This window comes from Chenopodium album, chromosome 16, assembly GCF_948465745.1.
Source record: "Chenopodium album chromosome 16, dcCheAlbu1.1, whole genome shotgun sequence".
Classification (NCBI taxonomy): domain Eukaryota; kingdom Viridiplantae; phylum Streptophyta; class Magnoliopsida; order Caryophyllales; family Amaranthaceae; genus Chenopodium; species Chenopodium album.
The window spans coordinates 1,597,819-1,625,436 of NC_137849.1; the positions used below are offsets into that span (position 1 = coordinate 1,597,819).

The 27,618-nt window shown below is 34.9% G+C and overlaps 1 protein-coding gene across 1 annotated transcript in view; it reads left to right on the top strand.

Moving 5' to 3' along the window:
• The first annotated feature begins 2,416 nt into the window (after positions 1 to 2,416).
• LOC145586028 (uncharacterized) overlaps positions 2,417 to 27,618 on the top strand; it is a 41,131-nt gene continuing 15,929 nt past the window's right edge. Inside the window, exons 1-17 of the mRNA XM_081642741.1 lie at positions 2,417 to 3,457; positions 6,344 to 6,488; positions 8,172 to 8,447; positions 8,557 to 8,724; positions 8,835 to 9,050; positions 11,185 to 11,279; positions 13,916 to 14,090; positions 14,208 to 14,617; positions 14,884 to 15,007; positions 16,131 to 16,226; positions 16,323 to 16,394; positions 16,931 to 17,059; positions 17,454 to 17,598; positions 21,830 to 22,191; positions 23,198 to 23,661; positions 23,756 to 24,091; positions 26,292 to 26,513. Coding sequence (XP_081498867.1) covers positions 2,586 to 3,457; positions 6,344 to 6,488; positions 8,172 to 8,447; positions 8,557 to 8,724; positions 8,835 to 9,050; positions 11,185 to 11,279; positions 13,916 to 14,090; positions 14,208 to 14,617; positions 14,884 to 15,007; positions 16,131 to 16,226; positions 16,323 to 16,394; positions 16,931 to 17,059; positions 17,454 to 17,598; positions 21,830 to 22,191; positions 23,198 to 23,661; positions 23,756 to 24,091; positions 26,292 to 26,513 — 4,307 coding nt within the window. The 5' untranslated portion in view covers positions 2,417 to 2,585. The remainder of the gene's footprint in view (positions 3,458 to 6,343; positions 6,489 to 8,171; positions 8,448 to 8,556; positions 8,725 to 8,834; positions 9,051 to 11,184; positions 11,280 to 13,915; positions 14,091 to 14,207; positions 14,618 to 14,883; positions 15,008 to 16,130; positions 16,227 to 16,322; positions 16,395 to 16,930; positions 17,060 to 17,453; positions 17,599 to 21,829; positions 22,192 to 23,197; positions 23,662 to 23,755; positions 24,092 to 26,291; positions 26,514 to 27,618) is intronic.

Here is a 27,618-nt window from a genome sequence, read left to right on the forward strand (position 1 = left end):
AGGGTCACTATGTTCGATATAATGTCAGTTGCGTGTGTATAAACCTCGGGTCCACAATAACATTATTGTGGATCGGGTCCACGTAAGTCTTTCTGGAATTCTTTTGGGATTAAATGAAAGTTGGATTTTTTTTAGAGAAGAAAGTGCTGAGGTTGAATTTTAATTTCCATTTTTCCTAAAAAAAATAGTACTTTTAAAAAAATTGTGAAGTTGAATTAAACTTATTTTAAAAAAGTACAAGTTAATATCCTATATTACAAAAATTGTCTATCACATGGTATAAATGCCATTTTTTGTGAGTTATTTAGGGATAATGTTGCAAATTCACCAACATTAGATCTTCAACCTTGAACAATCGAGGATTCGAGGGTGATCGTCTGTGTATCTATTGTTACAACCATCACCCTTTATCACGAATTCACCATGAACCATCGAAAAGGATGCAATCTTACATTCTTCAACTGTGTTTTGAGTAATTTCGTCAAAAGTCGAACCCCATAAAGTTATATTTAAGCTCGATTTTTGTCAAATTGAACCCCACAAAGCTCCATTATTAAAGCATAAGTACCATTGAAAAAACCCTACCATTTAGGTTGACCATTCACTTAATTTACGTATTTTTTTAGGACTTTCTTTAAATTTGGCGGCGAAGGTGATGTTGTGTTGGTGTTCATGGAAGAAGGGGGTTGTTGGTGGTGTTCATGGAGGAAGAAGCAAGTGTGATGATGGTGGTGTGCTACCGTGCTTGTGCTTAGAGGAATTAAATGAGAAATATTATAGTATATTTTTAAAATTTTTTATGCTAACAAAATTTGTTAATACAAGATATTAATTGGCTCAAACGCCATTGTATGTACAATTTTTGTTTATCAAGGTTATAAACTTTTATTTTCTCATTATGTTTATTGTTATTTGCAATTTAACGTTAATTAAATCAAGAAATCTTATTAGTTAAATTGACATGGACCAATCAAACTGAGTGGTATGGAATAGAATGAGAGTGGCTATAGGACATAATAGTGCCATTGAAGTTTCAAAGGTACCATTATAGAAAATTCAAAAGTTGCAAATATATACTTTTTTTTCGTTTGTACCTATAATTTTCAAGCGCGTGTGCAATACAGATTACCACCAATTGTTGCTGCGATAATACTCACTTATTTTGACTGATTTCAGCAAGTACCACAAGACTATAGTTATTCTTAGGTATAAATTACAAACATTAATCAAAGTAAATTATGTATAAAATACAAAAAGGTCAAAACGTTTTACTGTATTTATTTAAAAATGGAGGGAGTACGAATGTACGATTGTCATGAAATGAAGGCAAACCAATACGGAGTTCTCGTATATGGGTGTAAATGAGCTGAGTCGAGTATTACTTTGTTCATGTTCAAGTTCCTTTAACTTAGGCAAGTCTGAGCACGATCCCAAGTTTTCAAGCGAGATCAAAAATATGTTCACGAACGGTTTGTGAACGACTTGTTTATTAAACGAGTTAATAAACGAGCGTTTCATGACAAGCTTAGTATTAAATGAGCTTCTCCACTTCTTATGGCGGCTGTCAAGGCTATTTTGGATTCTTTTACGAGTTTATAGGCAAGACACATTTATCGAGAATGCAATTGTGTTGCCTATCTCAGCTACTCTACCCCGACTCATCAAGATATAGATCCGTTTTTAGATAGTAAATTTTCTTATTTTTGCTCCTTGATAGTTTTGGTCACAGTCTTGCGAAAAGACATACCTTAACTCCTCAATGTATCTTACTTTAAAAAAAATGATAATAAGTAAATAAATAAGGGTTCATTTGGCGTTGATGTGGTTTTCTGTTTTTTGGTTTTTTTTTTTTTTTTTTTTTTTTTTTTTTCTAAAAGTATATGACATGAATCTCATAATGAATAAAAAATTATATAAACTTAATAAAATTATAATAATTTTGAAAACTTACAACAGAAAAGTGGAAAGACCTTTTTCTTATTTCCTGTTGTTGATTTTTGGTTTTCAAAAAAACGGGAAACTAAAAACCAAAACTGATGCCAAACAAGCCCTAAGTTTTGTACTTTTGACATTTGAAAATCTTAAAATTAGCATAATAATTAAATCCTTATTATAAACCTAAGGATTAAATCTTTATTATTAAAAACTTAAAAATTAAATTAATAATTTGTGAATAAATAAATAATTCATGAATATAAATAAACGACTTGTTCATGAATTTATATGAAAGAGTACATCAATGTTCGTGTTCAAACAAGCTTCAAAATTGGTTCAAACTCGGCTCATTTATCAGATAAACAAACATGAACGAGATTCAACCGAGCTTGAATCCGAGTAGTTTATTCACCGGCTTGGTTCATTTATGCCCTTATTCTTATACCAAGTAAGAAGTGGGAAAACGTGCGAACATTTCACCACAACCCAATCTTTTTACAGTACAGACGGCGATCTCCCGCTTTAACAGACATCCTCACACAACATCAACTAGTGACGCATTCAACTGTCAATCTTCTCTCTCACACTCTCTTTCTCTCTCCTCTTCTTCTTCGCTTCGATCGTCTTCGCTACCTTCAACTCCTTCATCAATGGCGGAAGAAGAGAGAGAACCACCTCTAACAATGGACAAAGACACCAATCTTCTCTCCAAAGTTGCAGCAAATCACCTATTCCTCACTCAATTCGAGGCATTTCGTGCTACAATCCTTAGTCTCCGTCATCGGAACCCTAATCTTGCGCTGTCTCTCCTTCAGACGATTGTTGTTAATGGCGGAAGCTTCAAGAATGCTGTTTACTCTACTAATTGTTCGTCACCTGCTCTTCTTACTTGGCTTTCTTCGCTTGAACTTTTTCAATTTGAGAATTGGACTTCTGCTTGGTCGAGTTCGGTATCAGCTGATTCGATTAGGTTTCGTGTCGAGTTCTTGCTGTATGTTCAGATGATTAGTGCTAGGGTTTCGGAGAGAGTTGATAGGGTTGCGGAGGTGGAGGATGAAGCGGAGGAGGTTTTGAAGGAATTGAGAGGTTCTATGCGATTGTTGGATGGATTGATGGAGTTAGGATTGAGGAGATTGAAGGAGGATTTGATTGTTGATTTGGAAGATGAAGTAACGGAAGAATTGATTGTTGTTAGGGAGGAGGAATTGATGTGTTTGAGGAGAGTAATTCTCGAAAATGTGGATGTTTTTGTGTCGTTATGTGAGAATATACAGGAACAAGTAGGCGCGGAGTTAGAGAAAGATGATGGCAATGATTTGGCAATTACTGTGAGGAGAGAAGGGAGAGTAGGGACAGTTTCGAGTGAGGAGGATCAAAGAGTGTTGAAATCAATCCAGAAGTATGTACAAATCGCGCTTTTGGATGAAATGAGACAATGTGTAAATAAGGAGGATGTGGATGAGGCTATTTCGCATATTCGATGTTTGCGCTTAGGTTATGGAGTTTCCGAGGAAGAATATCGGTATGTGTAATGGTGCTTAATCCTTTTAATACTGGCATTTTAAGTTATAGAGTATAAATGCAGGTTATTGTTAGATTGATGCTTTATCTTATAATAATCTTATTGCTGCACAATGGTAGTATAATAGCATATTGCCTATTATGTATTATGTGAACTTTGTATAATTGTAATGTATTCGTTGTTAGATGAAAGTAGTTCATGGGAGGGGGATTAGATGCTAATCACCATTCACCAAGCTATTCAAATATAAGATGTTTGGTGTGATGGCAATTATTGTGAAGCGAAAAGCCCAATTATTGATGCTTTGTCAGGTTACCTGCTCAATTGTCAATGCTCAATTGTCGAAGACAACACTTCAGCAGATTAAGCTATATAAAATGGAAGTATTTGTGATGTGACTTCGTCCGTGTTCTCTGAAGAGGATTGTATAGCCACTTTGTCTTATACTAAGGGTTTTGATAGGTATTACATTCTTTAGTTGATTTGATGGAAGTCTGTAGGAGAGTTTACGTGAATAAAAGTTACTTTGACCCCCTCTACAAACTTTTATCTTGAATATTTGCTAGGAATTTGAGATTTTTTTCCATCAAAATATACTTTTGTGATTGCAATGTAACTTTCTCCTTTGGTTTGGGTAGATTATGTGGTGAGGAATGTGTAAGGTTTATTTATGAATTAGTGGTTTGGAAAGTAGGTGGAGAGCAAAGCTGCAATGGTAAGTGATTCAATAAACGAGGCAAAAAGATAATAAAGAGTTTAGAAATCAAGAGAAAAGTTGGAGAGCAATTGAGTTTATATAAATAACATGAATACTTTGTGTTTTAGTATTCCTGTAATGTATTTGGGGAAAAAGATGGAAAATTATTTCAAACTTGGACTTTTGGCCTTCATGGGTGCAATGGCCGACGTGAAATTTGCCATAAACTGTAGGTTATCTCAGAAGTAAGGGTTGAAACTATATTATGTGGAAGAATTATTACTTTTTGGCCTGACTAGTGATTATAAGATACATAGTATTTATTCCCTATATAGTTCTTCCTCCAAATTTATCTCATGCCTAATTTAATGTTTACTCCATTTTATAACTTTTCTTAAACCGGCTCACCTAACACATTTACTTCTAGAAATTCTATAGAATTCTCGCGGTGTTCTTTTATAATCGATACACATTCTTCTGTTGGTACTAAGAAGTAAGAACTACGAATAATAAAAAGAAGATGGAGGTTCACTTGTATTGATAAGGTGATATTACCTCCCAATGCTTGAGTTATAAGTCAATTTGTACTAGGATACTTGCAATTCTGACGGACAATTTCAATCATTGATATGTATTAATATTTACCTTCTCTTTTCCTTGCAGTAGTTTTTTTATTTTAGTTTCTGCTGTTTATTGCTTCAACCTTGTCATATTAGGTTGAGGATGGGGGAAAAGGTGTGATCTTGGGGTGGGGGAGTGATGACAGTTACGGAAACTATTGAAGGGTATGAAATGATGTTTGTCAGAAAAATGCTTCTATCTTTCTATGTCAATTGGTTGTTGTCAGGCTACATTGTGCATACTTTGTATGAGTCATCTCTATTTTGCATCAAGTTTTCTTTGGGAGTTTTTGCTAAATTTCCCTATTTTGGCCTATCTTTTATATCTATTGAATAAGTTTTGTTTGGTTGATAAATCTAAGTTGATCACTTGGCGTTCCTTTTTATTTTTTTTTATAATTTAAAATTATTATTATTTATTTATTTATTTTCTAAATTTTTTATTTATGGTATCAAATCATTGCAGTCAAGTCTCCTGCATATTCCTGTCAAAAAAAAAAAAAAAAAGAAAAAAAAGAAAAAGTTTGCTGCATAATAATTTTAGATGGGCACTGAATTATCTTCTTGTTGCCTCATTCTCTTCAATGTTGATTGTTTGGCCAATATTTTGAACCTTTATATGCATATACAGTTGGTCTTGTGGCAATCCTATTATTCTTACCTGGATGGAACTTTTGCTGGTGAAGTTCTCATGTAGCATTTCTCCACATTATCCCTTTTGCTTTGATTCAAGAATTGGCCTCTTCATCATTCTCTCCATACTTTGGAAATTGGTCTAAGATATCTAATTTTCCTTATGAGCAAAATTTAAAGATGCATTATGTTTTGTTTTCTTCAATGTTTTTATGTGGTTAGAGTTTTATGGAATCTATCTTGCTGCTAGTTTTAAATCTCTTAACTGGTTGGGTTAGAATTGTTAATTAGCCTAGCTTGTTCATGAAGTTTTTCGAGTTCGGTTAGATATGTTCATGAGCTGGACACCTGGACACAACATAGCTCGGCTCTAGAAGAAGCTCATGAACAGACTCGGTTATTTTTTTATCCTATATAATGTAACATCTAACTTAAATTAATAGACAAGAGTAATATATTAGACAATACTGGTGAAAAGCTTAAACAAAATTAAAAGACAGACATAGTTGTAACTAATTTCCAAATCAATTTGACTTTTATGGTAATTTGACATTGAAAGTTAAAACTCGATAAAGCTTGTGACTCGGTTTGAGTTTGAGCGGAAGTCTATCTCGGTCTCGGCTCGCTTGACGGCTATACACCTGTGTTTATTTGATCTGCCTGTAGTAGCAGGGTCCATATTGTTTTGTTTTCTTAATCCCATAAATGTTGTGCTTATTGATATTACAAATGAGGCTTGTTTGCATATTTTAAGTTGATGACTTGTATGACTGTAAGTTGTAATATTGACTAGTCATGTCACACTTTCCTCTTCTTTGGCATTATAATCCACTGTTAGAAGTTTAATGATTAGTATATTCCTCTTATTAGCGTATTAACCTTTTTTCATAGCTGTTAAAAGAAAACCATTTTTTTTAATTTTAATGTCTCTGTTAGGTTGGTATTTCAAGATTTGCTCCAAAAGGTTTTATCAGGAAAAGAGGGATCAGGAGATGTTTCCCGCACATCACGGGATAGGTTGCTGTACATATATCGAGAAGCTCTGTCAACCAACTGCACTCATCTTGTTCAAATGCTCCAGGTTAAAATTTTTGTCTTCCGATTATGGAAAGAGAAAGGTCCAATTGAATGCTTTTCTTTCTTTGTCTAGGTGATTATTTGTACCTTGTAGCTCCCTTAATCATCCTTCACTGTAGAATACTTCTTGTTTGAAGATGGCATAAGAAACTTAAGATTTTTAACTCCCTGGAACTGTTGATAATTTATGTGAATGGTGCTTGCTGACTCATGTGTCTTTGGTATAGCTTCATTTGTTCTGAAAAACTTACATGTATGAATGCCCTTGTTACTGTGATTTTGATTGTAACACAAATAGTCTCACTCTTCTAGGAGGCTTCCTAGGAGTAGACTTGCAGAGTTGCAGCTGTAGGGCCTTATCTCCATTGAATTTTTGCATGTTGGCTTTACCTTGCTTCTTTTTCCCCTTGTTTACTTTGAAATCATATCACTATATCATTACCATGATGGAATAATTGAAGGTTAGTATATGGATAGATTTGTCTTTTTGCCTGAAGTTGACTCGTGTTTAGTAGTTTTACAGGTGAAGTAGTGACTGATGGTGTTGCAGATGTTATAAATGTAGAACTTTTGATCTTTCTATTTGTTTATTGATACTGTGAGGAATATTGGAATAGCTGGTAAATGGTAGACTCCAGGTTTTATTTGAAATTACAGGGGATGATTGACAATTCAAATTGTATGAGTGATAAAATTAAGTTTTAGGTAATGTTAGGATCGCAGCAGTGGCGGGTTCAGGAATTTGACTTGTACCTAAAATAGCTTTGAACAAAGTTTAAAATGATAAAGTAATGCATCTCAATATGGCTACCTATTGCTCCCAAAATAAATGGTACGATATCTAAAGATGCCTAAAGATTTTAATCATTACCCTTCCTTCACTGTATGGATGTAGTGGCGGGTTCAGGAATTTGACTTGTACCTAAAATAGCTTTGAACAAAGTTTAAGATGATAAAGTAATGCAACTCAATATGGCTACCTATTGCTCCCAAAATAAATGGTACGATATCTAAAGATGCCTAAAGATTTTAATCATTACCCTTCCTTCACCGTATGGATGTTGTATCTAGCATCTACTGCCAATGCTGGTTTAGATATTCCTTTCCCTGTTTACTGAGCTATAGTGTTAAATCTATTCTCTTTAATTGCAATGTATTTTTAGACTTGTCAATGCCTAACTTCAACCATTATTATCTTTAAATATTAATAAATATAATAATAATATAAAAATGAGATATTGCGAAAGTATATGTTAAGATACATCTAATAAGATCACATTATTGTTTTTTTCGTTGAGTATAAATCACCACATATTGTCAAAGTAGACAGTAGTATGTGTTGATAATGTTAAAGAGGTGGAAGTATAATTTTGGGAGTTTGCTCTTGCATATCTTTAAATTCTACCTATCTCAATTATACACCTGTATACTCTGTGATGTCAAATTGTTGTTTATCACAGTGTGGACTGTCCTCTACATCCTGTTTATTTTCTGAGGTTGCCACTAGTCAAATTTAGAATTATGTTTTTCATTGTTACCTTTGATTTCAAGAGCTTTTCAGTCTCGACAGCAACGCTTCAATGACTTTTTAGACGCTTATCTTTTGAAAAGTAGGTTTATGTTGTCAGGAATTGTTTGTATAATGCTTCTAGAACTCTAAGCAGTATTATTATTATTATTCATCCAGGCTGTTCAAGACCATCTTTTGCTAGAAGAGATAAATATGCTGAGGGCTTCTGACAATCAGATTCTGCCCCCATTAATGCAACTTCAAAATCGCATGCGAAAGAAGAAACTTGAGAACATCAACGATGACAGATCTTTATCTTCTGACTTGGATATTACAGTTTGTATGCGAGATTTATACCATTATGCCCGTGTTGCTGGATTGCATGTTTTGGAGTGTGTTATGGAAACAGCTCTTTCTGCTGTCAAGAATGAGCAGCTGGAAGAAGCAAGCTATGTAAGCCTTTTCTGTCTCACATATGTTCTTGATGAAAGCTTATTATGCTTTGCTATATGTGTCTTTGTTATATGTTTAATCCAGACTAAGCTGCCCGCATGCTTTACAGGTAGTGTCATTGTTTCCACGGCTTCAATCCCTAGTTAGTGTCCTGGGGTGGGATTTGTTGTCCAGCAGAACTGCTGCTCGGAGAAAATTAATGCAGCTACTTTGGACAGGCCAGCCAAAAATTCGTCAGCTTAATGATTCCTCTCTTTATGAAAATGATTCAGATGAGGTACTACTTTCTACCTCTAGATTTACTCATTCAACAAATTTCTGCATCCTCAGGCTTGTGTTTATAACTTGTGTTAATTTTTTTCTGAAGTATTTTCCCATTTCTTACAGAAATCGTGCATTGAATTTCTTTGTGATTCCTTGTGTTATCGGCTTGACGTTGCTTCTTTTGTTGCTTGTGTCAATTCGGGTCAACCATGGGATATTAGATCCTCCTTATTTTTGTCTGGTAATGGGCAAGTAGATTTCCAAGAAGGGAATGCTCATTTGGATCCTTTTGTGGAGAACTTGGTTTTGGAAAGGCTATCTTCCCAGGGTCCTTTACGGGTAAGATTTTATGTTTATATGCTGTTTAATGTTGGGAATCCTTGTATTATGCTGATGGCTTTATATGTTATTTACTTTTGTTGAAGTTCAAAAGCCCAAATTTTATTTTTATTTTATTTGAGTATAAGATTAGAAATTTTATTGACAAGAATGAAGCACATGAAAAATTACAGAGTAGTTGAGAAGAGTTCGGAAACCAACCCCATATAGGTGTTCAACCAATGAACGATACAGAATTAATCTAGAAAAAAAAATATTGACAATGGTGACAGAATAGTTTTATAATGTGTTTGGTTTGCAATCATGGAAGGAAAGGAAGAGGAGGGGAAAAAAAGGAAAAGAGAGGGAGGGGAGGTTTGGGAAGAAATGACCTTCATCAGAAAGAGATTGAGTAAGAGGACCTACATGACATAGAATATGAAGGGTGTGTCAGTGTGAGAGACAGAGAATAAGCTGAGGGTTCCGCATCACATGGGTTTAGTAAAAAATTATGTTTAAAGTAACATAAAGATTTAATGTGGACATTTTGAAAAGGAATATAAAAAACTATTAGGGGAGGTTTGGGAAGAGATGAGCTTCACCTGAAAGAGATATGAAAAGAGTGTGAGTGACAGAGAATAAGTTGATTTGTGTTTAAAGTAACATAAAGATTTTATATGGACATTTTAAAAAGGAATATAAAAAATTATTAGGGATAGAGGGAATATTATTCGTCAATTCTTAACAATAAGACAAACATTTGTACATTTGGTCTCTCATAGTTGAGTCATCCCAACTTTCATATTCCACTTTTAAGCCACCTCAACATCGGTAAGCCTCCTTAGAGTTACCCCCACATTCATAGGTTTTTACATCTTGAGATTTTGATCTCGATCTCCTACACAAAATTTGAGCCATGCTCCCAAGTCCCATCATCCGTGCCTAGTCTCTCTAGGATTAAAAAGAACAATATCTTTAGGATATAATTTAAGAGAAACTAATTTGACGAAGAGAAGTTTTTTCCTAGCCATACAAAATTTATCTCTAAAAGCAACTCGTAAGATAGGAATAAATCTAACAAATTAAAATCTCATAAATGCCATATAAATAAAAGAAATTCTTATGATCAAATTGAAGGAATTCTTGTTGCCACTTTTATGCCACCTTGCATAACAAGAACTAAGTTCCAACAAAAAAATTCAACCAATCTACGCCATGTCAATGACCAACGTATTATATTTATCTTGGACCATTGGAGACCTATCCAGAGCCATATAATAATTATTGGGTTCCACTCTAACAATAAGTTCACCAGAATCAAGGAACACAGATGAATAGGACTTCAATATCATAACACATAAGAAATAAACGCATTAGGTAAGGCATTACGAGTGTGAGGCCGAAGAGAAGCTGAATATATCTTAGATCACTAATACATTAATAAAAATGGTCCTATATTTTATAAATTGCCAATAAGTCACTGTGTGCATCCATTTTACTCTATTACTCTTAGTAAAGAATCTAGCTAGAATTGGTCTTCCACATGGGTGCATGGGGGGTGTATTGTGAGATTGATGTCTTTTTACTCTCTCTGTGGCTTTGTGCCATATAGTTCATGTTTTCCTTTCATAGTGTCTCAAAATGTTGTTCTTGTTCCCACCCCCCCCCCCCCCCCCCCCCCCTTAGACACTATGAAATGTTAAAGCACCCCCATTTTTTTGTCTATATTCAATGCACTACCCAAAATAAGTTCTTTGGGGAGGTTTGTTCTTGTTGTGACGTTGAGTGGATATGGGGTTACTGGTTATAAATAAGTTCTTTGGGGAGGTTTTTTGTTGTGGCTCTCTTTCCTGTCTAAGATTTGTTCTTGGGAATATGGCTTTCAAATTGAATTTCATTTTGACATTAGGTTTTATTAGCTCCATCTGGCTGATTTTTTGTATTATTGCATGGATAATTGCAAATTTTTATACATATCCTGTTTGGACTAATGTTTTGTGATTGTTGTTGTAGAATATACATAAACTGATCAACATCATGTGAAGTACTCCGTTATTATCTACCACTATAATGCATTGATATTTATCGTGATCCCCCCCTCCTTTAAAATGCCTTGCTTACCATGACTTTTTTTTAACTTGACCATTTTCTGCAGGTATTATTTGATGTTGTTCCAACCATTAAATTTGAGGATGCTATTAAATTGATTAGCATGCAGCCAACAGACTCTACTGCAGCAGAATGGAAAAGGTGTAGCACTTTTCTTTGTGGCTGTATTTAACATTTAAAAGTACCAGTTCAATGCCCTGGTCCCCAAAAGAAAATGAGATGATTTTTTTTAAGAGGATAAAATAACAGTGTCCTTTGGACATGCGTGTTAATTTTGCTGAATTCGATGCGTTGGCTGTAGTGTTATGACTATATATCTCATAATGAGGCTACTGGAGTTATGGTGTTCTTGGATCTATGGGGTTTTTTGCTTCTGAATGGTCTGCATTGTTTGGTACTTTTCTGTGTGGTCAGTATGCCCACTCTTGTAACTAAGGACACCTTGTCTTACAGTTGTTGTGACTTGTAGTTCTCCTTATCTCCATAATAAAGCACAATCATATTAGTAGAACACCAATGGCCATTTGATACATGGTATTAATGGCGGTAATGTTAATAAATCTATTTGTTTTTCTGCAAATAACATCTCATGTTCAAGGCCTCAAGCTCCTCATTTAGTAGCCTCCCTGTCTTCTTGTTAGTATCTTATCTATATAGTCTCAAACAATTTATATCCCACTTTTTTTTGCCTCATAATTTCAATTTGTTCATTGATCTAACTTTATGGGTTTAGGATTCTATTTAAAGACTTTAGTACATACTTCAGATCAAAATCAGTCATAATCAGAAATTTGATGATTGTTTAGTTGGATTCAGCGGTTTTGATTTCAGTCCCCTTTGTACTAGGCAAATAACCTTTTTGTTAAGTTGTTTGGAGGGTAGTAAAAAAAGAGGCGTATTTTAAGAATGCAGTCAACCTTAAATATAGTTAGGTGAGGTTGGTTTTGGATCCAGATTCCTAACTCTCTTGGAGTTGGCGGACGAGAGTCTGGCTTTGCAGAGTTTGTTATTAAGTCCTTATTTGGCTTAGTTAAGAGCAATATTATTGCATGCTATTTTGTGCAGGCATAAAATCTGAAAGGTTCAGTTCTCAGACCTATCCAGAAAATCCTTGCTCTGGGAGGCTGATGTTGTCTATACTCTATAGACTGTAGGTGAGGTGATTGTATGGAACAAAGGAATTGTTACTAAAACATTGGGTCTTACTGTCTTACTTTTTATTAGACTTCATAATGGTTGTAAGAAAATGATTTGGCTAAGAGTTTTAGACTTTTAGTAAATTTTTCTGTAGAAGAATCAGTCTTATGGCTGGAGATACCTTTTCTGTTAAGATTTTTATTTCCCCTTTACTAATCTAAAAAGGATTATATTAACATCACGGAAGGCGAAGAGGTTAAGCTCTGCTTTAAACTTATATTATAAATAAAAACGTTAAGAGTAACTCCATTTCTTTGAACCTCCCCAACCAAGTAGCTTTTGAAAATCTCTTTGCCTATAGTCCAAAACAACACTAAATAAGTTTTTGAAGGAATGCTTGTGTCAATTTCCTTGCAAATCATAATTGGAAGGTGAAGGCTCCTCGTAAAGCATGTTGTGTTGCATGTGCAGCCATTAAGGATCTATTTTGACAGAGAGTGTACGTAATCAAGGAATTTAACTCTCAATAGTTGTTTATGTTTGTAGAGGAGAAAGTGTCTCTTGGATCTATTTGGACATTGAATGTACTTTAGAGAAGGAAATTTACTCTTTTCGGCTGTTTAGATTAGGAAGGTCTCTTGATCAATTATTACTATTATTATAATTTTTTTGCTTTTAATATGTTTACATGAATTTTTTTTGTGTGAACAACTGAACCTATTTGAACAAACCAGAACTTTTATGAACTTCTTTTAGCTGTGAACTGAACCCTGGTAAGCCCATATATTACTTGTTGGAACTTATTTTTCCCGGCATGTATAGTTTAAGGTGAAGAGAACGACACCTTTCTATCTGTCATGAGGTTTTAGCTCTGTGGGAGGAATTGGGTTTAACTTTGCTCTAGCAAAGTAGCTCTGGTGTCCTGGAGAAGTGGGATGATTAAAGGTTGGAATGTTTTTTTTAGTATGGACTATGCAATGTTCTAGGTTGGCAATCTAGTGGATACGTAAACAAAAGAAACCAACACATTTTAAGTAGAAATGGCAAAAGCTGACTTGACAACACAACAAGAACTGGAAACAAAGTGTTTAATGTTTGGAGTGAAGCTTTGCCCTTGTTAAATTCTCTGTGTTGCTGTCATTTTGGTTTTCAAAAATTATTATTTGCTGTCATTTTGGTTTTCAAAAATCATTATTAAAAACTAACATAATTTGATAAACACTGTCCCCTTCCCTCCTCCACAACCAACAGCTTAAAAGTAGGCTGTTGACATAATCATATGAAATTACTGAGGGAAATGGTTGGTGGATAATTCCCCCCCACTACCCTTCCTATTTATTGGTCTGTTTGCCTATATGATTATGCGTTCTTTAATACATAAACCTAGTACCTGATAATAGAGATAATACTGAAAAACAGAAGATTTCCTTATGGGTATAACTCTTATTTAAATGAAGTAAAAAAGTTGCAGGTGGCCTTTTCTAATTCCCTTTTCCTTTCAGAATTCTGATCTGTTCAACTTATAATGTGGGTAGAATATGCTGTTAAAAATAAGCTTAATTCTTTTGCTTTGAGTGACGTGTAGATTTATTGACCTTCGAGTCACAAAAATTGAAAATGCGGCGTACTTTTGTTGGTAGGATGCATGATGGTGAACTGATTCACATGCGCTATGCACTTGACTATGCCGTCATGGCACTGGGGGCTATGGAAAAGAGTGTTTCTGATGATCAAATCTGCTATCCTCAGTTGTCATTAAGATTTTTGAAAGAACTTAGGCATCATCTTGAGGCTGTCAATAGTGTGGCACGCAAGGTACTTTGTTCCTGGAATCCTAACTTCATGACGCGTTGTTGTGATCCTTTTTACATCTATTATTTATCAATTATTAATTTTTTTAACGGTCCTCTGCAACTAACTCCAATGATGCAGATATTCATGGTGAACATTATTATTTCACTACTACATGTTGACAGCATCTCAGTTGATTTTGAACATTGTGGCTTAGCAGGGAGCAACTATGAGCTATCTCGTGCTGGCCAGCAGCAGGATGATGATGTCAATTTTGATGAAATGGGAAACCACATGGCTGTTTCTATTGTTGAATTTCTACTTGATACTTTGCGTCAAAATTTACCAACAGAGCTGACGTTGGAGGTTACCAACTCTAGTGGTGAAAGGGAAGCCTTAGAGTGGAGAATATTGAATGCTAGAAAATTCATTGAGGATTGGCAATGGCGCTTGTCAGTTTTACAGCAACTTTTGCCTCTACGTGAGCTAAATTGGAGATGGAAGGAGGCATTGACTATACTCCGTGCAGCGCCATCAAAGTTGCTCAACCTGTAAGCTTCCTGAATACTTCAATTGATATTGGGTCTTTAAGCAGTTGTTCCACATGATATTTTTGAAATCTGTGATCTATTTTAGGTGCTCTTTGGAATTGTACTTGTAGGCTTTGTTCATTACTTGAATGGCTTTATAAAGCCTGATATTTGCCATTTTTCTCGATGTGCTCCTTTCTCCGATCCTGCTTAATACCATTCTTTGTTTCTGAGTATCTGTTGCTTTCTTCTTCATTTTTTTTTTTAAAGTTTTCCTTTTCTTACAGGTGCATGCAAAAGGCAAAGTATGACATAGGGGAGGAAGCGGTGCATAGATTTTCCTTGTCATATGAAGATAGAGCTACACTTGCACTAGCTGAATGGGTGGACGACACTTTCAAAAGAGCGTCTGTAAGCATCTTAAAGATAATAGCTCTTTTATTTTCAATGACACAGTTGGCTTTGCCACTATTGCTTTTACATGTATGGTCGACATGACCGTGTGTTGCTTCTACTCTTTGTTGAGGTAGACTTGTCTAACCTGTTAATTTATAGAAAATGCATGTTCCTGAATTATAAAGCTAGTAGGGTTCATTTCGGATTTCCTGTATTATAGGAGCTGTTACTTCATTTTTTCTTCGTAACACCTTTTTCCTTATATAAAAAAGATGGATTTCTGCTGATACTGTTCTGTGATAATATGTGTTAATTCTTGAAGTTTTTGATTACTACTTCTAGTGCCCTGCAAAATTGTATGTTTGTAGATATCTGATGAATTGGCATTGTTATTCTGTAGAGAAGATGGTAAAGATTTTGTTTGAATTGTGAAACGGTACCTCATCTGTTTCATAGTTTTCTGCAACTTCTACTTCTATCCATCTACTGTAGGACCAAATGTCAAGAATGAAACCCAAATAGTGGGGAAAGATAGGGTAAGATATCCCCATAAATGGAACTAGATCAATTTACTACACCAATGCAATGTTTCTTGTCTTTTAATTGCCAATGAACTTTACGAGTCAGTTATGAAAACCTGTGCCGAGTCCTTAATATGTTTGTATAATCTTAAAGGTCACTTCTAACCTCATATGGAGTGAGATGAGAGGCAAAAAAATCTATGGACAATTGGCTCTGTTATTGCTAATGATTTTTATGGTTGTAGTTAGGAATTATGCATACACCGGTCTTTGTCAAAAAATCAAAAGTTGGATTTGATTTTCAGACAAAAAAAATGCAGATTTTATGCTTTATTTGGGATTCAAAAAAATCTCTGTAGCAGATGATATGCCTCTACAATTTTTGTCTGAATTTTTTAATTTTAGTTGATCAGTTGTGTGGTTTCTTGTTGTTTCAGTGCCATTTAAAAAGTGATATATTGTTGTGGCTTTTATTTAGGCATAAATATTTCTCTTTTATGGAGCCAGTACTTTCTATGCTTGCATTGTTTTCCCCTGAATAATCCTCTTTCCTATTTGTTTCTCTTTGAATCCAATGTCTTTATTTTTTTTTCTTTTGTGGGAAAATTGAATGGTAGGTCGAGGATGTTGTTTCTCGTGCTACCGATGAAACAGTGACATTGCAAGAAATTGATTTTTCCTCGTTACGATCTCAAATTGGTCCTATTGCTGCTGTGAGTATAAAAAATGGTCTTCTCTATTTTTAAGCTTTATATTTTCATTTACATGTTCTTAATTTAATTTTTACTGATTAAATATTCTGTTTGCAGATTCTTCTCTGTATAGATGTTGCTGCTGCTTCTGCTAAGTCTAAAGACATGTCTGAGCGACTTCTGGATCAGGTATTTTAGTTTAATATAGGTTATAAGTATCAAATTAGAGAATTCTTATGCTGAGTAGGGCATCTTGGCCATTTAATTATCAGGTTTGATTGCTACTCACTTTGTATTTGAACAAGTGCACCACTTTGACTTTTGCACTATTCACATACTTTCACTTGAATTTTACTAAATTATAAAAACCAAATGTGATTGTGTAAAATTTTAATAGATCTATCATAAACTTACAATGTATGTCCTCACAATGTCAAATTTTTATGAGTAAAACTAGTCAAAGTTTGAATGCGATCAATTCTAACAAGATCCCATATGACCTTTTTTTCCTTACTATAAATCATCAAAGCTAGTCAAAGTGGGGTATATGAATAGTGTAAAAGCCAAAGTGTTGCATTTAAAAGAAAACGGAGGAAGTATAAGGTATCAAAAGTTACGCATTTTATATAGATTTATGAATATTTTACTTTTTTTTTTGTTCCATGTAAATTTGAGTGATCCCTTTAATTTTAAACTGCGCTGTAACTTTTTTTACATTTATGTAGGCTCAAACCATGTTGTCGGAAATATACCCAGGAGGGTCTTCAAAGATTGGATGGGATCAGATCCAGGAAATTGCATTGGTTTCAGTAGCAAGACATCTTCTCAAACGACTACGTGAATTTTTAGAGGAGGTGTGTATTTTTAAAGAATGAATATCTATTCTCTCATCGTTGATTCGTGGCCATAAATGTATTGGGCTTACAACATTAGAAACTCCCCCCCCTCCCCCCCCCCCCCCCCCCCCCCCCCCCCTCTTTTCCCAATAGTCTTTCAATTGATAATGATAGGGGTTGCTGGAAGAACTTCCATTAATAAAATGCTGTTTCTATATCTGCTTGATTGTAGATTTTCCTTTTTGCATCTATACTAATGAACTGAAACAGTGAAACCTGCAATTAATTGCTCTAGCGTATCTTCTTTTTTTTTTTTTTTTCCTCCAAAGCTATTCCCCATCAAACCTTCTGTAATATCTGCAAGTTAGGCAGTGAACTGCTTTATAATCATACCTATGTATTACACTTCCAGGAAAATTCTGCCACCCTTCAGTCTATATTGTCAGGGGAGATGAACATTACTTCTTCTCATCAACAAGGCCATAGAGATCGTGCTCTTGCATTGCTACATCAGATGATTGAAGATGCTCATATGGGTAAACGACAGTTTCTGAGCGGTAAGATATTATAATTAAATAAAATTATTTAAAAATTATTGATACACTTTAATGGTTTTGAATACTGCACTATACTCTTGTCTTAGTTTCTTATCTTTTTAGATGATGATACACTGTTGGCATCCTGTTATAGTTAGGAAATTCCTCTCGTCTATAGTCTTGAGTGCTAAAGGTTTTTTGTCCTTTGTTCTCTTTGAAATCGAGGATGCTCCCTCAGGGTTCTGTAAGTAACTATTTACTAAATTATCAGAATATTGTGGTGCAGTGGAAGCCATTACTATCATCTTTTACTCTTTTTTCTTTTGGTTCTCCTTGTAATGAACCGACCTTAGGAAAGGCAATATAGATGGTCTGATACGATTATTATTATTATACAATAGTCATTAGCTACATTGGCATTCTTGACAAATCTCTTAATAGTTTGGATGATGAATAATCTAGCTTTTTTGGGCTTTGGTAGGGTGAGGGAGAAGAGTTTGCTTTGGTAAAATGTAATTATCGCTGTTTTTTTGGACCATATGGCTACAGCGAAATTCATGTGATTAAGTCACATTGTTAGCTTCTGTGTGGGCTAAGGGGGTCGGCGCTTTCTGAAATTGTTTTATGATGGAAATTTTAAGAAGTTGGGGTAATTTGTAGTTGGGATTATTTCAATTGTTTTGTGAACTGTGAAGTCTCCTTGTTTGCTCTTTGTACTATGTTCTCTGTAGTTCCTTAAAAAATAAAAAACCTTAAAATTTTAGATCGTCTTCTAGATGATAGCTTAAGAGCATCTTTTTGTTGTACTTGATCTTGTTTATCCTTAGAGCAAGTTTAGCGCTAAGTCTAAAGAATTAGGGTGACATCATCATCTTGAGTCTTAAGACTTATGTGTAAGACTTTACCCATTTTTCTTCTTAAATCTTAAGCAAGTCTCAAGTTGAGTCTTGAAAATCCAAGACTCAACTTAAGACTTGAGATTGGGACCCACCTCAATTTTATTTTTATTATCCTTTTTTTTAAAAACACTTTTCTACTTATAAAGAGAGAGAAAAAAAGTCTTATATTTGAGTCTTAGGGCTAAAGTGATAAATTTGGGCAAGTTTTAGTGAGTCTTAACAAGAATTTGATGACATCATTTTCAATGGGGACCACAAAAAATGATGTCAAACTTGCTCTTAGCCCTCCTTTCGTTTTTGTGTCTTTTTTCCTTTAATTCTTTCTAATGATTTGATACTCACCAAGCACTAAAGTTTCTACTTTGGCGCTCGTAGTATTAGCATAAATGCATAATTTACTTTGGCACTTGTGCTTTTACTAGTTCTACAAGCTTAGGGGTGCACACAATGCGTGGACAAGAGTTGTAAAAACATTCTTAGTAATCTTGAAGTAAATATATAATAAATTATCATTTTTTAAGATAAATAAATACAATTCAACGGTTTAAAATAGCTATGGTTTTATATGACGTGAATGGTACGAAAGTAAAAGTAATGTCTTTATGCATGTTCGAGGCATATGGTAGACCATTAATATCTTTGATTGTGCTATAAAAATTTATCAAATTGATTTTATGAAAATGTGCATCAAGAATAATCTAAAATATATCATATAGGGCCATTAAGTGTACTAAAAAAATTAAGTCAAAGTAATAGTGCATAAAGGTTGAATCTTTTTGTTCTACTGACTTACTATTCATTAGGTCAAATTAAAAATAAACTTTGACCATCTATTGCTACTTATGTACAAATAAATTATTATTGTATGAAATTTGCCAGAATTGTTGCAATATGTGGGGTCCAAATATCAAATTTTAATAATTTACAATTTTTGTATGCGGCTTGCTGTATTGTGCTGCAGGGGTTACTCGACTTACTCGATTAGGGGTTACTCGAGTTGTCAGGATTACTCAAGTTTCTCGGTTAGGGGTTACTCGAGTTGCCGGGGTTACTAAAGTTACCACCGAATAACCCCTCGATTAATCCATAATCGAACCCCTCGATTAACCCCTATTGAACCTTCAAGTAACCCCAAACTGAATCCTTTGAGGCCCTAGGCCCTGACTGAACTCCTTAAGTAACCCCTTGACCGAATTACTCGAGTAACCCATGACCGAACTCCTCAAATAACCTATGACCGAGTAACTTGAGTAACCCCTAAAATAACCCCTAATCGAGTGGACCCCTCGAATAAACCCTATCTGGACCCCTCGAGTAACCCCTGACCGAGTAGCTCGAGTAACCCCTATTGAATAACTCGGGTAATTCCTAACAAAATAACTTGTGCTGCACCAAAAAGTTGCTGTTAATAATTTGCACTAGCACGTTTTTAAAAGTATAATCAATCAAACATGTGTGTTGGAGACCACAAAAATTGCAAATGAGTAGAAATATAATTAATGGAGGGATCACATATCTGTTTTCTTGTGTTCTAATCATTTACTTGTAGCTACATAGATTATGAAAAAGGGGGAATGAGGACCATGTGTGTGACCACTTTTTCTATAAATAGGTGAGAGATAGGTAGCAATGGTATTATTTGATATAATTGGACCCCGCGCAGTGGGATTGTAGTTGATAAAAATGAATAAACGTGCCATAAAGGGAATAAATTAAGTGAGTGGAACACAGAAAAATGGATGAAAATAGTAAGTTGAACTAAGGAAAACAAAGGGAGTATATTTTTGTTCATATATTTTACTAATTTTAGGTATATAGACATGTACATTATATGTATAAATATGGCCTCAAGCTCAACATGTGTGAAAAGTGTTGATCATTTTCATTTTCTTTTAAATAATTTAATTTACTGTTATTGGTTGATTCTCTTCTTTAAAGCAGTCTTACATCATGTAGATTTAAATGTTTATAGTTAATGCAGGGATTTCATGACAATTAATGTGCTTTGTTCATCACAATCTGAAAAAACCCTAAATGTAAAGAGTTGCAGAGATATGTATTACTTTATAATTTTATAGTAGATAAGTTTTACTTGAATGTTTGATTGGTTTATTTTAAGTAGACCTGATCATGGAAGGGACCCGATTTTGAGCGGGCTTTGGGCAGAAATTTTCAGCCTGAAATCAGGTCGGGTGTGATCTTTTTATTTATTTTTCTGTAGGCCTTGGACATGCATTTATAAGCATTTAAGTTATGTTTTGGCCCGGCCTCAAATACCCAAAAAGCCCACCACCGCTCCATTATTGCGGGGTTTTGGGCAAGCATTTTCAGTCTGATCCTTGGCCTGACCAAGTGGGCTTACTTTTTACCATCAGCCTGGCCCGAACCTGCCCCGCCCTTTGATCACCTCTGCTTTTAATTGACGACATTGATTCTCTATTATTATTTTAGACTTGGGTCCCACAGGAGTATATCGTCAAAAGCCACAATTAGAAAGTAAATCCCCTCCCGTAGTGCAAGGGGTTAAAACTTTCACCTTTTTGTCAAATGCACCAGAATTAAAAATAAGGGTTAGATTTTGCTTTGATTTGGAGAAGACTAACTCGTAAAGTTATAATAATAGGAAAGAAGGATCACTTACTTGGACCTTTTAATGGAGTGAACTACAGGGATCAAAAATGAAAATAAGAATGTAATCGTTAGGAGTACATGGAATCATCCAAAACACAGGGCATCAAAGCTTGAGAGTTGAAGTTTCTGAATATAAAATTGTTATAAGGCTTGAATAATCAACAAAATTCTAAAAACATTACTTAAATCCGAAGAAGGTTTTCCTGTTTAATTTTTTGAAATATCCTTTGTTTGTAGAGAAGCACTGAAGGCCACGAGTCAGTTTATGATCAGTGATTTTTGTTTCTATGGGTTTTTTCTTATCTTTTGTTTGTTGTTTGAGTCTAGACTAGTGAATAAAATGTCAAGGCCCCTCGTGTATTGGCCGGGCTAAATGCTGAACTTCTCATTTCTTCAAGTTGATGTATAATCTTAGAAAGCTGGCCCAAATTTCTGTACCATGGCCAATCAATTATCCCGATTATATTCAATTTTGTCCCGTGGACACAAATGCATGTGATTTGGCTGCTATTTCCTTAAGTATAGGACTTGAAATATGTGTTTTGGGATTGAACTGAGCTAGCATCCCCCCCCCCCCCTCTCCGAGAATAATTTTAAAAAAAAAAGGAAAAATAATTGGCCAGGTATTAAGAGTTGAGATTTGTTAGAGACAACTCTTTTTTTTTTTTATGGTTGTATATTTTGACTAGTGACTTTTCTATATTTATTATTTATTGTTTCAGGCAAACTTCATAATCTTGCAAGAGCAGTAGCTGATGAAGAAATGGGGATTGATCTTGTCAAAGTTGAAGGCAGGGAGCAGAAATATCTCTTGGATATTGACAGGAATAATGTTGTGGGACTTGGGCTCAGAAGTACTAAACAGCCATCCTCAAGTTCAGCTACTGGTGAAAGCATTGCACAACCTTCAGCTTATGACATGAAAGATGCTGAAAAGCGGCTTTTTAGCCCCTTGAGTGCAAAACCATCAACATATCTCTCACAATTTGTTCTTCATATTGCTGCAATTGGTGATATTGTTGATGGCACTGATACAACTCATGACTTTAACTACTTCTCGCTCGTATATGAATGGCCCAAGGATGTAAGTCTATTAATTCTTGGCTCAAAAATGATCTTGAAAATAATACGAGCGCTCCTTAAAAATCTGTTGCCAGTGAAAACCTGAAAGCATATAAACGAACCAAATTAACTTGTGGGGATTGGACTTGAATGTGATTGTTAATCTTGAGTATGGGTCCAGATTTGTGATTGAGAATTGTGGACAATGATCTTTCCATTTCTTATTCATGTATTTATAAGTAGTAGGTAAATATTCAATATTTCGAGCATATAATTGTTTGAGTATGCATAATTGTTTTAGTAGAATTAGAGCAAAGAAATCCTGCATTTTATGTCATTATGGCTAAGGAGATCAATGTTGTTTGTTGCATGTTAAAAATAGTATTTTTCAATAGCCCATAACTTTTAGTCCGAAATCGAGATCTAGATGTGTAACTGTGTAATACATGAACCGAGTTACTAAAAACTACTTCCCAAAGTAGTTGGCTTTGCTTCATTGATATATTATTATTTTTATTTTACATATGGGCCAAAGAGTGTAATGGTGACTTTTTGCACCTTTTTAATACATAACTGATATCTTCTTCTCTTTAATTGGATTTTGGATTATAGTTTGTCCTTAAAAGCTTATTTGAAGGTCTGAATCCTTACACAATATTTCATTATTAGAAAAATAGTGAATGCTTCTGCTTGGCTCTGTAGTTAACCACAACTTCTGCAGTTCTGTGGGTTTTTTAACCTGTCTGCCGTAGGAAATGAGCATTAAGTAGTTTGTTCACACCACCAGTCTGTGAAAAATGGTACTTCCCATGTAATATAGACTTCTTAAAGTAGTCACTATCAGAAATATAAATGTCTTTTACAGTGTGCAAAATTTCTAGCTTTTAAATCATTCATTTATGTCTGTTTCTGTGTGTTTTTCTTTTTTGCATATGTAGGCATGATTAAATAGAATATGAGATTGTGCCCCTGGACAGCAACTTGAATCTATGTTAATGCCTTTCATGATTTTCATGCCTTTAATACAGCTTGTAACGCGCCTAGTTTTTGAAAGAGGTAGCACTGAGGCAGCTGAAAAGGTTGCAGAAATCATGTCTGCTGATTTTGTTCATGAAGTGATCTCAGCTTGTGTGCCTTCTGTCTATCCTTCACGTTGTGGCCACGGTTGGGCTTGTCTTCCATTGGCTGCATCCAGTGTTAAGATTAGCCATGCTAGTCATTTAACTGCATCTTCTGGTAGAGGGACTTGCGCAAGTGACGTCAGCAGTTCCTTGGCTTCGGCTGGAATTGCTCAATATCATCTACAGTTGGACATAATAAAGCATTTGGTCAAAATTTCACCAGTTAGAGCTGTACTTGCTTGTGTCTTTGGAAGCAGTATGCTATACAGTAGTAATGAGTCATCCTTTCATAGTCCCTTGAACGAAGAATTGCCGCATTCACCAGATACTAACCACATGTTCTATGAATTCGCTGTTGATCAGTCAGAAAGGTATACAAATTGTTGTATATTTTCCCATTACAGCCAAAATTTCTTCTGGGTAAAAAAAAATAAAAAAGATAAAATTTATATTTCAAATTTTCAGATTTCCAACTTTGAACCGATGGATACAGTTGCAGACAAACCTTCACCGAGTATCTGTGATTTCTGAAACACCCAAGGATGCAGATGATGCTAGTGGGATACAAAGTAACCGAAAAATTTCTGCTAAACGATCTCGAGAACTTGACACTGACACTGAGTCTGAGATTGATGAAAGTATTGGAAGTAACACTGCAGCATTTGCTCCAGAAATTTCTCAAGCTACAGTTGATCATGACACATTGCAGGATTCCATGCATCAAGCTGCTGAAGATGATGCTACTACTTTTCTAACTTTTGACTGGGAAAATGAAGAGCCATATGAGAGGACTGTTAAAAGGTATATACTGTTTATCCTTGATGAAAAATCAATTTATGTTTTAATTTATTAATTTGTAATTAGACTAGGTTTTTGTCAACCTGTGGAATTGTTGTCGAAGTCCTCATATTTTACCCCCTGGTCTTATATTTACACTTGGCTCTTTCCACCTCGAGTTTCAGTGGCCAGTTCAATGCCTTTAGATGCAACTGCGAGGACTAGGTTGACTTGAGAGAATGTTAATTTAGTATGGGTGGCAGAGTAGCTTTCTTCCATTCCTTTAGGACTCACATATTTTCTTGGTCCTTCATTATGCCTAGCAGTACAACACATGCACTTCTCTCCCACAACCCAGTCTTTGAAGTTTAGTTTGCTCCATTTTTCTCACCAGACACCAGTTAACCTTATCCTGCAGCCACTGACATGCCTTGGACCTATTATTTTGGGACAGTGATTGCGGTGACAAAATAAGTTCAGTTTAGATATATACTGTTTAGAGCTATAAGAGTATTAGTTCTTTTCAGTTTATTATATTTATTATCCGATCCCTAACACATTGTTTGGATAGAGGGATTTGAGGGGAAAGGAAGAGAAGGGAAAGGGAGTGATGCAATTTCCTTTGTTTGGATGGTAACAGTTTGTTTGGATAAACAAAGGGGAAGGAAAAGAAGGGGAGGGAGAAGAAGAGGAGGGGAGGGAAAGGAAGGGGAGGGAAGAATGGTGAGTTTTCCTTCCAAATCTCTCCGTTGTTGGAGGGATCAATTTCCTACAATTTAATCATTCTCTCCCCTCCAATTCCCTCCCTTCCTCATTTGCTATCCAAATGAAAGATACTCCATCTCTCCATTTCTCTTCCCTTCCTTTTCCTCCATTTCCTTCAATCCAAACACACCGTAAATGATGGAGGGGAAGGAAATGGAAGGAGAGAAAATGGGGGGGGGGGGGAATATTTCAATAATTGCTTAAGGATAAAATCTTTCCAAATTTGAAAAGATTTGGAAGGAAAATACATTATAAAAACAGATTTAAAAGCAATATAAACTTATACAAACTGATTTTTTTTATAAAATGACAACTTTATCCTTTTTATTTCAAAAATAAACCCCCAAAATTCTCTCTCCTCAGAGTGCTGGAGTTCTTTCGCATAATTTCCCCAATGCCTAACCCTAATTCCAATTTTCTAGCACCACCAAATCACCATTGTAATTGTCATCGTAATCAATGGCTTTCAGTTTCGAGCAATTTCTATCTCCGCCTCTTTCGCTGAGCTCTTTGATTCCCGTTCAATTGTTGTGCCGAATTCGAAATTTTGCTAGTGTTTTTTTTTTTTTTTTTTTTTTTTTTTGAAAGGGAAATTTCGCTAGAATTTAAGAACTGTATAATTCACCGTGATTGATTTGAAGATGAAGGATTCATGCGTTGATCGAGGAAGATATTTAAAAAGAAGATGAAAATCAAGGATTTTTGGTTTGACTGTATGTTGAAATATGGTGGTTGAACGGAACAAAGAAGCACGATTTATTTTGCTGTTGGTTGTTCTTTACCCTTTCTTCCTCCCTCTCTCCCTTCCCTTTCTTTTCTATTTTATTTAAACAAGGGAGCTGAATTTCTGCCTCCCTCCCCTCCCTTCCTCTTCCAAGTTATTGATACTTCCAAGTTATTTAGTGTCATATCTTTCTAGAAATTGCATCGGTAGAAAAATTGGATGGGGTATGGGATATTGTTCTTTGTTGATGTTGCTTTTTTCATTTTATTTATATTTTTATTATTATTTTTTATTACTCCCTCCGTCCTTTAATACAAAGCCTCATTTCCTTTTAGTGTAAACCAAAATACAATGCCTCTTTCTATTTAAAGGTTGTATTTTTTGACATTATTACCCATTTTTGATAAGTTGTCATCTTTTTTCCTTTACTTTTTTTGTACTTTTAACATCAATTCCCAACACTTTCTCTCTCTATCCCTTCAATTATTCCAAACTACTTTTTCTTTCTCTTTATCTCTCTCTAACCCAACATGCATATTTGTACTTTTAATCATTAGTTTTAAAGAATTTACAACTTTCTTAATTCCCGCGCAAAAACCAAAAGAGACTTTGTATTAAGAGACGGAGGGAGTATTATTTTTTATTTTAGTGTTGTAACTTTTACGTACTTAGTGATCATACTCTGCCAAATTGGTCTTCAAATGATTAATATATATATTTTTTGTTTATGTACAGATTAATTGAAGAAAAGAATATTATGGATGCACTCAGTTTTTCTGATCGTTGTTTGCGAGGTGGGGCATCAGATGAGTTGCTTAGACTTCTAATTGAACATGAAGAAAACAGCCAAAACTCTGGAAGTTCACAAGGGCATGTTGGGAACAGGATGCTGAGTGATAGTTGGCAGTATTGTCTCAGATTGAAAGACAAACAACTAGCAGCTCAGCTAGCCCTAAGGTATACTTTGTACATATATGTTTATACATGTACATTTTCCAAATTATTATCCAAGGTTAATTTTTCTATACTGTGTGAAGTGGGATAATTCAGGATAAAGATAAGAAAAAACGAGCATGTGTGTGGAGAGATTGAGAGAGAACCAAAGATTGGTTTATTATGGAAGAACTGTTTTTTTTTTCCCTTTCCTTTTTGTTTGTTTTTTTTTTTTTTTCCCCTTGGGTGGGGATGGGGGAGTAGCTGTCTATTAATCCTATGTTTTGCACCTTATTAATACAAGTAAGCGTGGGTGAGCTCAAGTGAGTTTAGAGAAACTTTTGAAAGAAAGAAAATTTTGTCCAAAACCTCCTTTTTAATCCTTATTTTTGTGAAAAACCACCTTTTAAAAAAAAAATGTTGTAAAAGACCACCCATTTAATTTTTTTTGTTGTAATTCATCTCCAAGTGCCGGAAAATGAATGTTGACCGTAAAATCTGGCGTTTACGGGTCATGTGCTAGTCACGTGACCCTTAATTGGACCCCCATTCCTTTTTTATCCCTCTTCTCTTCTCTATTCTTTCTCCACCTCTATTAATATTTGCGCTGTTCACCTCCATTGGTTCACCTCTTTTCCTCCTCTATTCTCTTTACAATCTACACCCTTAATGAACAACATTCCTTCACAATTGCTCATTATTGCAAGTATGACCATAAAAAGGGTGACAAAGCAAAGTAATCGAAAACAAGATTGCGATTGAGAGGGTGTTATGGACTGATTTCCCGGTCACCGGAGTATGTTAATATTTGTGATAATTTAATAGAAGGAAGGCTTAATTCTTGATTAATTGTTAATAGAGGAACGATTACAAATGATAGTGGTAGTAACTTGAGGTTACTAATCTCCAAGCAACTTGATGTTGCAACTCTCTATGATTTGTCTTACAATTTTCTGGTGCCTTCCCTTAGGATACTACTACATTACTTATACTTCTACTTAAGAGTTACATGTGACTTAATTACTACTTTAAGAAAAACCATACATAGCATAATTGAAGCTGCTTGTTCTTCTTTCCTTCTTCTACTCTTAATTACTTTTGTCTTTAGTTCTTTGTTGTTGCTTGACCC